Source organism: Acyrthosiphon pisum, chromosome A1 (assembly GCF_005508785.2).
Source record: "Acyrthosiphon pisum isolate AL4f chromosome A1, pea_aphid_22Mar2018_4r6ur, whole genome shotgun sequence".
NCBI lineage: Eukaryota > Metazoa > Arthropoda > Insecta > Hemiptera > Aphididae > Acyrthosiphon > Acyrthosiphon pisum.
This window is the reverse complement of record NC_042494.1, coordinates 87,860,976-87,875,646: the sequence shown is the minus strand read 5'-3', so window position 1 is coordinate 87,875,646 and position 14,671 is coordinate 87,860,976. Positions and strand designations below refer to the sequence as shown.

At 28.8% G+C, this 14,671-nt stretch overlaps 1 protein-coding gene across 6 annotated transcripts in view; it reads left to right on the top strand.

The window, feature by feature from the left end:
- The window catches only part of LOC100167135 (tropomodulin), a 55,963-nt gene extending 43,072 nt beyond the window's left edge, over nucleotides 1-12,891 (top strand). The window contains exons 1-11 of one of the 6 annotated variants that reach the window (XR_510415.2): nucleotides 3,459-3,698; nucleotides 4,036-4,188; nucleotides 4,853-5,020; nucleotides 6,533-6,653; nucleotides 6,848-7,068; nucleotides 7,337-7,491; nucleotides 7,616-7,712; nucleotides 7,781-7,928; nucleotides 9,219-9,326; nucleotides 10,851-10,916; nucleotides 12,157-12,888. Coding sequence is in view for 5 of the 6 variants with exons in the window: in XM_029487702.1 (XP_029343562.1) it covers nucleotides 3,471-3,698; nucleotides 4,036-4,188; nucleotides 4,853-5,020; nucleotides 6,533-6,653; nucleotides 6,848-7,068; nucleotides 7,337-7,491; nucleotides 7,616-7,712; nucleotides 7,781-7,928; nucleotides 8,673-8,761 (1,380 nt within the window). In the remaining variant the exon portion in view is untranslated. Of the gene's footprint in view, nucleotides 1-3,458; nucleotides 3,699-4,035; nucleotides 4,189-4,852; nucleotides 5,021-6,532; nucleotides 6,654-6,847; nucleotides 7,069-7,336; nucleotides 7,492-7,615; nucleotides 7,713-7,780; nucleotides 7,929-8,672; nucleotides 8,824-9,218; nucleotides 9,327-10,850; nucleotides 10,917-12,156 lie in introns of those variants that run through there. The other 5 variants (XM_003242321.3, XM_008181656.2, XM_029487702.1 and 2 more) reach the window with 5 other exon arrangements.
- The last annotated feature ends 1,780 nt before the right edge of the window (nucleotides 12,892-14,671 follow it).

Below are 14,671 nucleotides of genomic sequence, written 5' to 3'. Positions count from 1 at the left end.
TAGATACATGCAATTTTCACTGAATGTTTATTTTAGCATTTTCAATACGCCATTATATTTTGACTGTTTTGAAATGTTTACGGACATTTCAGTATCCAATTTTTTTTTTGTTTTTTTCTATAAATTACAATAACTAACTTTTTATTCGTTGGGTTTGAAAGCTTGAAAATGTAATACAAGGCACCTAATACATTGTTATAAAGGCAGTTGATAAATATTAAAAATACAGTCATAATTTTTTTTTATTAGCATTTAAAGTTTGAATTTTGACAAACAAATAAAAATCTCAAAAATGTGAAAAATCATTTTAAGTTAGAAATTCATAAATTTTTTTTTTGAAATCTAAGATATGAAAATTTAATACCTCATAAAAAAAAGTCTACCGTTGTAATACAAAAACGAATAACTGCAAATACTTGAAATATACACCATATGTTTATTTTATCAGTTCATATACTTGATATAAATTAATATAAAACGTGAAAATTTAATAAAAGACTCCTTGTATATTGTTACAATAGCAGTTGGAAAATATCAAAAATACGTAGACACAAGTTTTTTTTAAGAGTATTTAAAGTTCGAATTTTGACAAAATGTACCTATCAAATTGAAAAATAGAAAATGATTTTGTAGTTAAATATGTATAAAATGTTCAACTTTTATAGCTAAGCATTGAAAATTTGAACTAAGGTTCCACGTAAGTTGTATATTCTATAACCGAAAAATATAAAAACAGTTATTTTCTGTTCAGTTTCGGACAAAATTACATATAAAATAATCAAGAATAACCATTTTAGTTATTTTTTTGTAATTTTATAATATTAATTCAGCTTAACAGCTGTACCGTATTAAAAATTAGTAATAACAGTATAATATAAAATATTCTAGACTGACAAATCGTCTTCGCTCAGAATCCTTTTTCGTTTACAATGATATTATTTCATTGAAATAAAATTTAATATCATACATTGCAGTGACCCATTTGTAACCTACTGTACAGCAGAGCAACGTCCACTTACCCCCTATTTTTGTTTAATGTCTTTTAGAATTATCACTGCTTCTAATAAACTTAGGAGGAAAATTCACGATTGAGAGATTGGGAGAGGTACCACTGTTAGATCTGTTATATACATACCTAAATACCTAATTCAATAATTATTGTATATTTGTATCTGAATATAAAGTACTCGGTACCTATATAAATTATTTTAGTGTTCAGTTCAAGAATAATTATTCGTTACTAATACTTACTATTTGCTTTGCAGTTTTGTACTCAATTATGCTAATATAATTGCGCCTTTGGTAATGCAACGCTGCAATTCTTGATGGAAATACAGTATGCTACATGAAATCGGTAAAAATTTAAGAAGAACACCTTTTATTCGTTAGTGATGACGAACCTTATCAGTGATTTTAAGCGCATATTCATCAGACAATCGAGTTATAGTTATGATTGAAACTACGATGTCCCGATGCATCAACGCATTCGATGCACTGAATTTCAGAACGCTATAGCTTGGAAATACGATGCATTTTAAAACATGTTTTATCATTTCGATGGCAATACGTATCCACAGCGTTATATTACCGGAAGCGCAATAATTTTTCAGGATTATTCGTTCTTTCGTATTATCTTTTAATTAAAAACAGATCGCGGGACCAGTGTGTGGGAATGTAGATGTAGAATGTACTTTGTATACCCGGACTGCAATAAGTTCGCGTACATTACTGTAGTAGTGTAGTCTGTACTCTGTGGTTAATAAGGTATCTAATTATAATTTGTTTATCGTCTATAATAATATATGTAACTTTTCTGCGATATTACTGTCGGTGACGTTATCAGTGGCGTAGCCAAGGGGGGGGTTTTGGGTGTTTTTTTAGTTTATTATTGCCTAAATTGCAATATGTTTTATGATTTTTCAAAAATAATATAAAAATGTTGCTACATAGTACATATATTTAAGCATATTTTGAAATTTTAACTGCATATTTCGATAATTTTTAGTGCAACAAGTCCTGAACCCTAAATTTATTTATATACGAAAACTGTAAAAACTTGGTTTTAATCTATACTTAAAACACTCTCCATTTCATAATCCTCGCTACGCCACCGGACGTTATTAGTTACCTATCAATAATTATTAATTACCAAGAGGATTGATCTCAGATTTAGATAGAAGGTTCAGTTTTCAAATATTATGCATAGGTATTGTACAGGTACTTCTGTTTAAAAATATATACTTTCGTATACTATAATGACAAGAGTACAACTGAAGTGGACGGTATTGACTCGTAACGACGAGTCACGGCCAGCCCATAGATATCACAATTTAATTGAATAGGCCAATTTGTAATTTTATTCATTATATATTACCTTTTACATTTACATATTTTACAACTTTCGTACTTTTCAATATTTTAACCCTTCTATTGTGGTTCAATAATATGTTGATGCACAAAAGATGTACGATATTTTGGCACAGGTAAACAAACAATGTGCAAATAATGATCCAATAATCGTACCTATGTCTATGTGGCAATGTGTGTCACACATAACATAAGGTACCATAGCATACCGCTATAATGCTATTATATAATATTATATAGCCCGTTAATGTTACAATATTATCCAATGGCTGTGCACGCCAATGAACGGTAGTGCCGTAGTGGCGGTGGTTAGGCTACCGACTATAATACTTACCTGTTATAGACATACATGCTATGTTATTACTTATTACGTAAGTACTTATTCCTCGTCGTCGTTATAATATTATAAACCTACGTGCACCGGACGCGTCGGAGGCGCGCGTGCGACCGGACCTGCGGAACGAAAGATGACGACGGGAAGATTGATATGAGGGGGAGTGGTAGAAGGGGAAGCCGCTAAACCCAAACACAATAAATATTGTAATATTTTTCGCCTAGCCGGTCACCGCGGTAATCCCGGGCGAATAACGTTGATACAATATTATTACAAAAAACTAGTCGCGAGACGACAAAATACTTCGTCTAAATAGTATTATAGCGTTCCGCGTTCGTAAATCGTATTTCGTATTTTCGTCGTATGAATTTGACTCGTACTTCATAGGATAGGATTTAAAGTGCGATTCGCGAGGTGTTAGGTAAACGTGGGTTCAATTCGAAAGAGGTGTACAATAGGTATGCAGTCTGCACTGAATCACCGCTGTATCGCATTCTGCACGCAAGTTAAGAGTTAATACTGTTTGTAGGACAGGTACCCACATGGCTCTACACGACACACTATTATACTACGTATTAATGACTTAATTACGGCTATGCTTATTGTGTAAAATGTAAATAGTATAATAACAGGCATGGTATAATAATATTATGCATATTATTATGCGTACATTTGCGATCTCCACCGGTTTGATATTATAAATTGTGCGCGCGCGTCCCCTCCACCGCTGCCATTCGGCCTTTCCACCACACCGCCGCCGTACCAACAAATGATGTCATTTGATAACAATTTCCCACCACCGTCGACTGGTGGCGACCGACGTCTCTCAACTCTCCTCCACTCTCCACTCTCCAGTCCTCCAGTCGCCTTCCAGCAATCAGCTCGTCAGTCGTCGCAACAGCCGTCAGCCAGTCGTGCCGCTCGTCAGTCGTCACCGGCCGAGAACGAAACGACAAACTCAAATTTATTCGATTTTGCCGTCAGGTCAAACAAATCGGTACGTGTACGGTTGTCGCCGAACTGCTCGCGTTTAACCGATCGCCTATTTCAATCGCCGTAGGATTTTCGGTGGAGGCGGTTAGATCCGCTGGGGCCGCAGCGTATTGATTTTTTTTTTGCACTAGGGTGTGGACCCCGCTCGTAGTTTTAAACGGCTTTCGCATTGTCGTTTTTAGGTTCCTCCGTCGCAAGTCGCGACCCGTCCGTTTAGCGTGAACTGCTTGTTATTGTCACGGCCGATCTGCGCCCGGTTTTTTTCCGCCCTGTTTTAGCGCTTCTCGTGTGCATTTTTATAGCCCCTATAATAATTGGCTCTTTTCTGTTGTTCTCCACAGACGTCGTCGAAAAAAACCACTACGATGACCACCGCTCCGGCCAAGCTTTACGGCAAGAACCTGAGCGATTATGACGAGCTCGACGTTGACCAACTTCTCTCTCAATTGTCACCCGAAGAAATCAGCATTTTGGCCAAAGAAGTCGATCCAGATGTAAGTACCTAAATTTCCGTATTAGGCACATTTGTCCACATTAAATTATTTGTCACATAGATAGATGTTACAGTGCTCTAACGTTTTGTCTCAATTTTATAATATAACACCTGTGGCTAGTGATCAATGATCATTAATGACATTTAGATAATATTTATGATGATTGCTTCTTCTATATTACCTAAATGCCACCCCCGATGCTACCTATATAATTATATTAACAAATAGACATCAAAATGAATGTTAGTATTTTGAAATTTAACTTTCAAATTTATGCCTTAAAACAGTGTGAGAATGTTTCCATTTATTTACTGACTACCTCGCTGACTACCTACTTGATTAATATATTTTTTTAATTTTGGTAGGTTACTTGCTCTCAAAGAAATGTTTGACCTCGTGTTTGACTAATAAATTTATTCATATGAAAAATATATATTATATTGTCAGTTACAATTTGTGTTTATACTTAGCAGTACCGGATCTAAGAGGGGAGGGCATTCCGGGGCCTATGCCCCGGGCACAAATTTCAAATTTTAAACTCTTAAAGCATATAGCATAGGGGCGTTAATCTTATGTTGTGCCCCGGGTTATATAGTTTGTAGATCCGGTACTGTTACTTAGTACTGAGCTTAAAATAATTAACAGCATTTTTACTTTTATTTAGGACAACTTATTACCACCATCAGAGCGTTGTAGTTATGAATGTAACAAAGAAGCCACAGGACCATTAAACAGAAAAAAACTGATTGAACATATTAACAAACAGGCTCTAGAAACGCCTGATCTACCAGAAATTAAACCATATGTTGCTGGAACTGTACGAGGGAAAAAGGTAAGATTACAGTACACCAGAATATATTTATATTGGGTTAAAGAAATTTTTATTCAGTAAAAATGAAATAACTTAATTAATTAATTTGAATACTTTAATTTTTAAATTAGTATATAACTATACAAATAAATACCTTATATAGTACCTAATTCCATGTATAACATTATTATGTAGATAGTTAAAATTGAGGCACCTATTTACATTTTGAACCTTTATTTTTTTTATTACTCCTTAGATTGGTAATTATTAACTAAGCCTATTATAAAATGTATAATACATTAGGTATTTTAAAACTATTTTAGTGGAATATGCATTGGTTATATTTTAAATGGAAAACGATTAGGTTATTTAAGGTGATTTAAGGAATAATATTATTATTAGAAAAAACAAAAATGTTTAAGAAGTTACCTGTAAACAGTTCTCAAGACTGCTAAATTCTTATAATTATTTTTTGACCAAAAAATGAATCTAGGGGTTAACTAAATTAATAATTTCATCGAAAAATTGTATAACTTAATATAAACTATTATTAATTCAATTTAAATATAAATAATACATTTAGCTAGGTACTTATTATTTGACCCTAGATTTATATGCACTTAGAACAGCTACTTATGTAACATTTAATAGGTAATATAAAATATATAACAATTTTAAACTAAGTATAAAACAAAATGTTGACACTTATTTAGAATTTTTTCTTTAATAATTTTATAAATAAAACTGGTAGGTAATATCTAATGATAATAAAATTATTATAAAATTTGTCAACAAAATATGTTAACCATGATTTAGATTTTGTTATGAACCTCTATAATATGTTCCTAAATTTTTTTTTTTTATATTACTAGGTATTAAGTAACACATAAATGCCAATAAAACTGTATCTTGAATCGTAATGTCATGAAACGAATATATATTATTAACATATCACAGGTCATCCAGAAAAAAATTGTTAATTGGCAATTATTGTAATTCATTGTAATATAATATGTCCTTAGGACATTGTCCTAGTTCCAACTCAAAGTACAAACACTATTTGTAAATTTTAAAATTTATTATAAAATCAATCAATTCGTTAGTTTAAGATGATAGGTTCTTTTATTATTTCCTGTTTCAATTTTAGAGAAAGTGTCTATAGCATAATATCAAGGTTTTAGCTGTAAATATTATTTTAAGAGTGAAAATATTAACAATCATTTATAAATATATTTTAAAAGTATAGATTTGACAATTTTTAAACTAATTTCTAAATAATTAGGTACAGTAGAATGAATTTAAGTTATGAATTTAGTATAGTTTTGGCAATTTTCCTAAAGAAATCGTCCATTATCCTTCAGATTTTTATCGGTATTTTTGTTTATTTGAAATCATTGTGAAATTGTAGTGTAATATAAAGTATAAACAAAATTAACTTAGTTTCATGCTATGACGACCTTAGTAACTATGTTCAAAGTTATAGACTATTTTTAAATATTTAATTATGATTATTCTGTACTAATTTTGTTATAGTGGGTGGCACCTGAAACCAATGGTAACACTGAACATGAAGATAAAATTGCCATTGATATTGATGATGAATATGGTGATGCATTAAATACCGCATCACAAGAAGAAATCATAGATTTGGCTGGTATTAATATATTTTTTCTGTAACTTATCTCTATGAATATTAATTGATTCATTAAGTACATTCAATGACAAACCAATTAAATGTCCTTCTTTTGTACGTCTTGTAACTTACAAATTGTAACATACCTACTATAAATGAATATTTAAGTATACTATGTAATTGAAATTGGTTTTTAAATTAAATTTTAATTTTAGCTATACTGGGATTCCATTCAATGATGAACCAAGATCAATACCATGCTTCACTATTAAATAAAGGTCAGCCAATTGGCTTAGGATGGGACGGTGTTACCAAGGCAACACAGCCTAAGGTTTATCCACCAGAGCCACCCAATCAAACAGATCCAGAAGACAGTATTAAACGGGTACGTGATGATGATTCGAAGCTACTTGATCTCAATTGGAACAACATTAAAGTAAGTACATTATTTATTTGTTTGAATATATAAATATATACAGTGGAACCTCGATAACTCAAACTTCTATAAGTCAAATTGTTGATAGCCCGAAGCAATGCAATTTCAATACGTGTTTCAATATATGCATACAATTTTTTTTTGTCCTTGACTGATTTGAGTAGATGTGAGTTCACTGTATATCATTAGTATGATAAGTTAAGTTAGATTAAGTTAAGTAATATGTGTAGTAATTGTAAAGTAATGTAATTATTATTTCTTGTTCTAGAATATTTCTGATGAAAAGTTTGAGAATCTATTCAATGCTTTAGTGGAAAATACTCATTTAGAAACATTAAGTTTGGTAAATGTTGGACTTACTGATCGGTTAGCAGACAAGCTTGCTGAAGCATTAGAAAAAAATTGCACATTACGCGTTTGCAAGTAAGATTGATATTAATACAAAAACTAATTTTCCGTTTTTACCAAATATCATAGTTATATTGTCATAATTATTACAGTAAGTGAATAAATGTGAATTTTGCATCCCTTTTATTTATTCTTTTAGTGTGGAAACAAATTTCATTAGCCCTGTAGGAATAATTCATTTAGTCAAGTCCTTATTGAAACAGAGATCTTTAGAAGAATTCCGTGCCACCAACCAGGTACATTTTTTCTAACAATTTCAAATAATAATTCTAGATACATTTTTAATTAATTATTTTATTTTCAGAGATCCCAAGTATTGGGAAATAAGATAGAAATGGAACTTACCAAATTGATTGAACAAAATCCAACCATTCTTAGACTCGGTTTGCATTTGGAGTACAATGATGCTCGTCATCGCATTGCATCACATTTACAACGCAATATTGACAGGAGTAAGTTGACTTAATAATTTTTAAAATCAAATTATAATAACTGGTTATTATTATTTAAAAATAATTCAATAACATATTTTTTTAAGTTCATTTTCAATTTTTATATTTAGGGATAATGTTTATTTATATTTAAAAATGTCCAGCCATGATTATTATTAATCAATAAATGATAATATATTGGTTTTGTAACTTTTAAGTTTTAACTAACTACATCTTGTAATTTTCTCTATGAAAAAATGAATTTTAATTATACAATATAGAATAGTGGAAATAGAGTAAACTAATAGTGTTAACTTTTTCTTATTTTCTTTTTTTTGTATCAACAATATTCATTTAGAATCTCTATTTCTATTTTATTGGTTAATAATGTTATTTTCTGGACTTTTTAATTAACAATTTATAATGTTAAAACTATTTATAAGAATTATTACTATTAGAAATGAATAGTTATGTGATTCAATCATTCAATTTTTGGCCTAAGTATTAAGTCAAGTAGAGGCTTATGTGTTGTTGACATCTTAGTTCCAGGTATGATGTCCGATCATGTTTTATCAAGTTCCCTTATTCCTTTATTAATCTACGTGTTTGATTTTTATTCTTTTTTTTCTATACATGAACCTTAAATAGTTAAAATATATTTAAATGCATGGTCTCTATTAGTGCCCAAAAAGTCATTCAAAATATTTATTTTTGTTTTATTGTGATTTTGTTTACAATCATTTATCAAATATTGCCAATCGTCAGATTGCCGTCTTGGCGTTCAAGCTAAATTCAAATTGGCTGAAACTATACACAATAATCAATCGAGTTTTGAAATTGTATCAACTGAATAATATTTGTATGTTTCCATTGTCGTTCAGTTTGTGTTTTAATTGTGTACATATTTTTTGTTTTAAATTCAGCTGACCTGAGTCTTAACCTCTATTCTGTTTTTAAATATTCCATTTTTTTTCATACAAAAACAAATATGGAATTTATTGCAATATTTATTTATTATATCCTTTGCATACCTACTGAGTGATGATATTTCTTAAAAATATGTTTAGTAGTTAAAGTGAAATTGCCTTTTTGGAAATGTAGTTGTTCCTATCTATTTGAATTTATATTGAATTTTAACCTCAAAAATTATGTTTACTCATTTACATTAATCCTCATTAATCAATATTCAAATTGAATGCCAAAATATAATAAATAATTTTTAAATTAATATTCCTTACAATTTGTTTATCCTTATCTCAATCAATGACGTTAGTTTAATGATTTTTATTTTTGTTTATTTTCCACCTTCAGTAAGAAAAGACACGCCGTTGAAAATGAAATTTAGGTTCTTTAGAAAAACACCCCAGAAGCACCGCAAGAACTTGATCAAATAAATGATCGGCGGATTACATTATTGAGGTCTTGACATTTTGTTGTTGTTGTTTAATTTTACTACTTGAAAGGAATAGCATGAAATTACCAGCTCTTAATGTTTAGATAATATATAACTGATATAATGTATTACTTTAGCCATTCGCATTTTAATTTATAATGAAATCGTGTTTTAGAGTGAGATAACACATTAACCTTGAAATATTTTACAATACTTCAAATTTGACTAGTTCTAATTTTTTTTAGTATTGTCAATACCATTTATTTATTACCATTTCTATGAATGTAATCTTCATATGATAAATAAACATGTTATTGACTCATTAATTAATTTAAAAATTGTAATTTTAAAAAGAGAATTTAAGTACCATTTATTTTCTATCTCTAGCTCACACGCAACATGGAAAATGTATGTTTAGCAGAACCTACTTTGTGTTATAAGGTTTAGTATTAGAATGAATTTATCTACTATCAAACTCTAAGTTAAGAAGACTATCTATATTCTTATGTTAGATTTTTTACAATATTTAAATTTTAAAGTATTTTTAAATTGTAACACATTCCATACTAATAACTCGCATTCAAATTTAAATATTGTAAAAATGCTGACATAAGAACACATTCAGTGTTTTTAACTAAGTTTGATTATAGGTGAATTCATTCTAATACTAAAATTAATAACATATTAGAATTGGTTCTGCTGAACGTAAGTTTGATATGTTGCGCATAGGTTAGAGAGGGATAATATATATTGTCCCGTCATCCTCTTAATTTTTGAACTAGTGAAAATTGATACACCCTTCAATCAATTCAGAGTAGCTTAGATAATATTCCAATACTCTGGCCCTGTCTTTGTATCTTTTTTCTAAATGTATTAGTATACAGATTGCACATTTCAATAAATTCTTGTCTTTCAATAGTTCTAGGAATTGTTGATATGAACAAACAAAAACCAAAGTGCAAATAAATTATTTAACTTCTAAAAAGTTGTAAAAGGACAAAAGGAAAGGGTTTTATATGAATTGACTATAATAATTATGTTTTAAAATTAATAATAGTGTATACCAGGCGTGTATACTAAAAATAATTCGAGGGAGGTTCATAGTCCATGTATAAATAAATTACTTAACTAGGGGGGAGGGTTAACCCTCGCCCACTGTATACACGCCTGGTGTATACAATAACAATAAATAATTTATTAATGCTTTTTTTGTATAAATAATAACTATATTTAAGTATATTTAATTTACCTACTTCATTTACATATTATTTATTTTAAGCTACCACTATTTAGGATAAGTAACAATAGTGTTTGAAACTAATAATACTTAGTAATACAATTATAAATGACACGCATGGTGTTTATTTAACATTGTTTTGTTTTTAAAATATTCACATGAATTTTAGCATGTTGACTGAAGGAAAGCATTGTGTTTTCATTCAGATCGCGTGTTACCAAGAACCACTGAACCTTTGGTGATTGGTAATACTGCAAAATGTTTGTGTAAACCATAATCTGAATTTGGTTTTTGGTGTTTTTCTCTTTTGCAGTACGTCAGAGCCGTGTGGGCGCAAACTCCGCATAAATTACATATTTTGGCTACGTACACTATTTAGGTATATTTACATTAATAATATTGATAATATTGAAAACAAATAAGATATTTCTTGTATATTATCTTTGCTTGTGCTTATGAAAACGCTTTTATATTGCTTTAATTGCAAAAAAATTTTTATACTCATTCTTGGTGTTTATTATAAAAAAAATAGGTAAAATTCCAAACTATTAAGTTATTTTTCAAATCAATAACTTTTATCACAACGTTTTTATATAATTTCTTAAAGGATTTTAATAGCTTCTAGAGTGTATTAATAACTCAAAAGTAGGTTTATACTGTTATTTAACATTGCATGCCTTTATATTTTCACGAAACACGATTTCATTTTGTATCCTCCTTTAGAACAATATCTATATGTATATTTTTATTAACTAATTATGCTTGAAAAGATTTTAATAGTACAAAACACCCCTAAAGTACACATTTTCTTCTTCAATGGTATTTATTAAATTTAAAATAAAATAAAATTTTATGGTTGTGATGGTTGATAGATTATTTTACAACTTATTCGTGATTGACAATTTAAGAATAATCCTTTGAACTTTTCCTTAAATGTTGATTGGGTATATTTTATAGAATATACACATACATCATGCATATTGCATTTATACATAATATATATATATATGTATGTATGTTTACGTGTGTGTGTGTGTGTATAGTATGATTTAAATATATTTTATAAGCCCATGAAATTTCATAAAAGATTGTAACTAGAAAAATATTCTGATTTAAATATTTGTAACACTTAATATTTGATAAGGCCCACTTTCAAAAAGTGTCATAAATATAAAAGATGAATTTTTAAATATGCTGATAGTTGCAACTAATGAGTAAATCCAATAAGAAATAAAATAATATTTTGATTTTTTATAATCTAGTAATGTTGAAATTACCTTTTTGGTAAAATTGGCTTTTGAAAGATTAAATGATACCTTTATTTTCTATTTCCTCGCAAAATCCCAATACCTTAGTCACCCAAATAATCTTATAATTTTGTTGTACGTCATTATTGGTAAGTCCTTAAATGCTTTGATTTATAATTTTTTTTTTTTATGTATTTCAATAATCATACATAATATAATGCTTTTTAAATTCATGTATACTGTAGAGTTGCTGCCGCTCAATGTTGCTGCTATTAAAATTAAAACGTAAACCTTTGGTTATGGTTGGATTATTATCTGGGAACATATGATTTATTTTGTTTATGTTTAATTGTTTATTTTTACCTTTTACAGGCCGCTTACGCAGAACTGGTCACTTTGCGCGTACGTACACTGGCGGTTGGGTTGTACACAAAAAGGCTAAATAATTACGAGTTTGTGCCTAGACCTTGGTCCTAGACTCTTATTTTTTAAGTATTTAATTATATACTATATTTATATAATGTATTGTTTTTTTTTCTCCTCATTAATTGTTCAAACAATTTGTATATATATTTATGTTGCGGTCTTATGCTGGCCTTTTCATATGCGTTTAGTTATTAGTGCATGTGTGTGACAATTGTATTGATTTGAATTTTTAAACATAAAATTGTATTTATTAATATAATTGAGTTAAACAAATTTATTATATAAAAAGAAATTTTATTTTGTTAAACTGCACAATTTTTTTTGTGCGTATTGTTTTAAAAAAATGATATATTTTTTACTATTGAGTTGTTCATACAAAATTAAGTAGTACCTAGAAAGACTAATTAAAACAAATAGTATAACCATATTTTGATTTTGTATTGCTAAACATTTATAGTTATTTTATTAAGGTTATTATGTATTTTTACACTGATACTATTTCACTTTTAATTGCATGAAATGCCTTTAATTGTAAACAATTTTACTACACCAAATTTTGCCATACTATTTTTATAAACTGATTATTTTGTATTAATGTTGCTGTAGTGTTGCAACAACATTATTATAATGCGCTGATCACTTATTATATTCACTTAAAATATATAGTAATGTATAACGCAATGTATTGTATTCAATTATAAAACCCTTAAATAATTTAATCTGTGGGCATAAATTGAAATATTATTTTTGATATGAGAAATAAGGAACTATCAACTAGTAGAAAATTAACCCAAGGAAGTATTATTAGAATATTTTAAAACAAGAAGTTTACTATTTATGCACAATATTGAATACATTCAAGAATTTAGGGTATTTTTTCGGAACAATATTGGTATTTGGCTATGGATGAGTCCAGTATTCAGGAAATGTCATCAGGAGACAGGAATAAGAAAATGATTTCCTCTGAAATTGTTTTTAAAAGAGTGTTACAGAATTATATTACATATTTACACAGTAATGTAAGATTCGTGACAATATTTTGCAATAGGTACTGAACATGTTTTTTGATTCTGCTGATTCTGGTATTCTAATGTGTGCATATATCCCTCGTATAGTACCAATCACAGTTGAAACAAATATTTGTTAAATATCTTATATTTTTATCTGTTTTGATTGATGTACGGAAACTGTAGAATAGCAATCAACAATAATTCAATATAAAGCCTTAGATAACTAGATAACTCAAAATGGTTAGTGTTTACTATTTAATAGTTGATGCCATAATGAACAACGTACGTCCTTTAGCAATAAGGAAAACAATAAATTACATTCTAAGTTATCTTATCAGTTATCGATAATCAGGGATATGCAAAATACATAATGCACTTAATGCATTTGAAATGCTTTTACTAGGGCACTATAGATGCAGGTACGCCACCATTTTGCGACTTATAATCTTATGTGAATTTGAATTTCTCCCCCTTTATTTTATCATTGATAAATGAGTCGCAAAATGGTGGCATACCGTAACCATAAGATGTAGAGCCTTACGTTTAACAAATTACATTTGAAAAATTGTGTAAAATAATTGTATAAATCAATTCAAAGGTATAATTTTATAATGAATTTTAATTAATATTTAACAATGTGTCAACTATAGGTATATTAAGTTTTAATATGATTGATTCCCATTAGAAAATCTTTTTGAAAATTGAGAGTACACATGTGTTCAAAAAGTTTGAATAGTGTTAATCGGAATGACAGTTTGACCACCCTGGGCTATATTTGTTTTGACTTATGCTAATATTGTCCATGTACATTTTTGCAGCTCAAAATCGCATATTAGCTGATCAGTTATCCCATAAATAGAACAAAGTTGATATAATTATTTCTATAATACTTTTTTAATTGGTACTTACCTACCTAATCTTCGTGTGCAGTAAAAAAAAATAAATATATTTTGTATTTGAAATACAGTAGAAACTCGATTATGGAAATGTCATATCGATTTATCTAAACATTAATGTCTCAAAACAATTTAAACATAATTTAAATGTACAACATTTTTTTTGTTTATTTTAAAAGTCAAATATAAGTTGAATAACAATAAAATATAAAATCGATATGTCATTTTCTCAAAAATATTATTCTATACCTTTTTTGTAATGGGTGGTTTTACTCTAAGATTGCTTAAAAACATAGAAAAAATAATTCCGCGTTAATGGGTTTTGTCTATTCTGCGCCAAGACAGAAAAAACAATTAGTGTGCTGACATCCTCTTAACGAAAATCGTTGCTCGCAGATACACGGACCACGAACAAGCCGTAAATTATATTTATATTGGGCAAAATTTATTAAACACTAAACGGTGTTAATAGCAAAAATAATATTATGCAGTAGGTAAACTTGTATACACTTACATTTATATAAAATATTATATTATCTTACACAAAATTTTAGT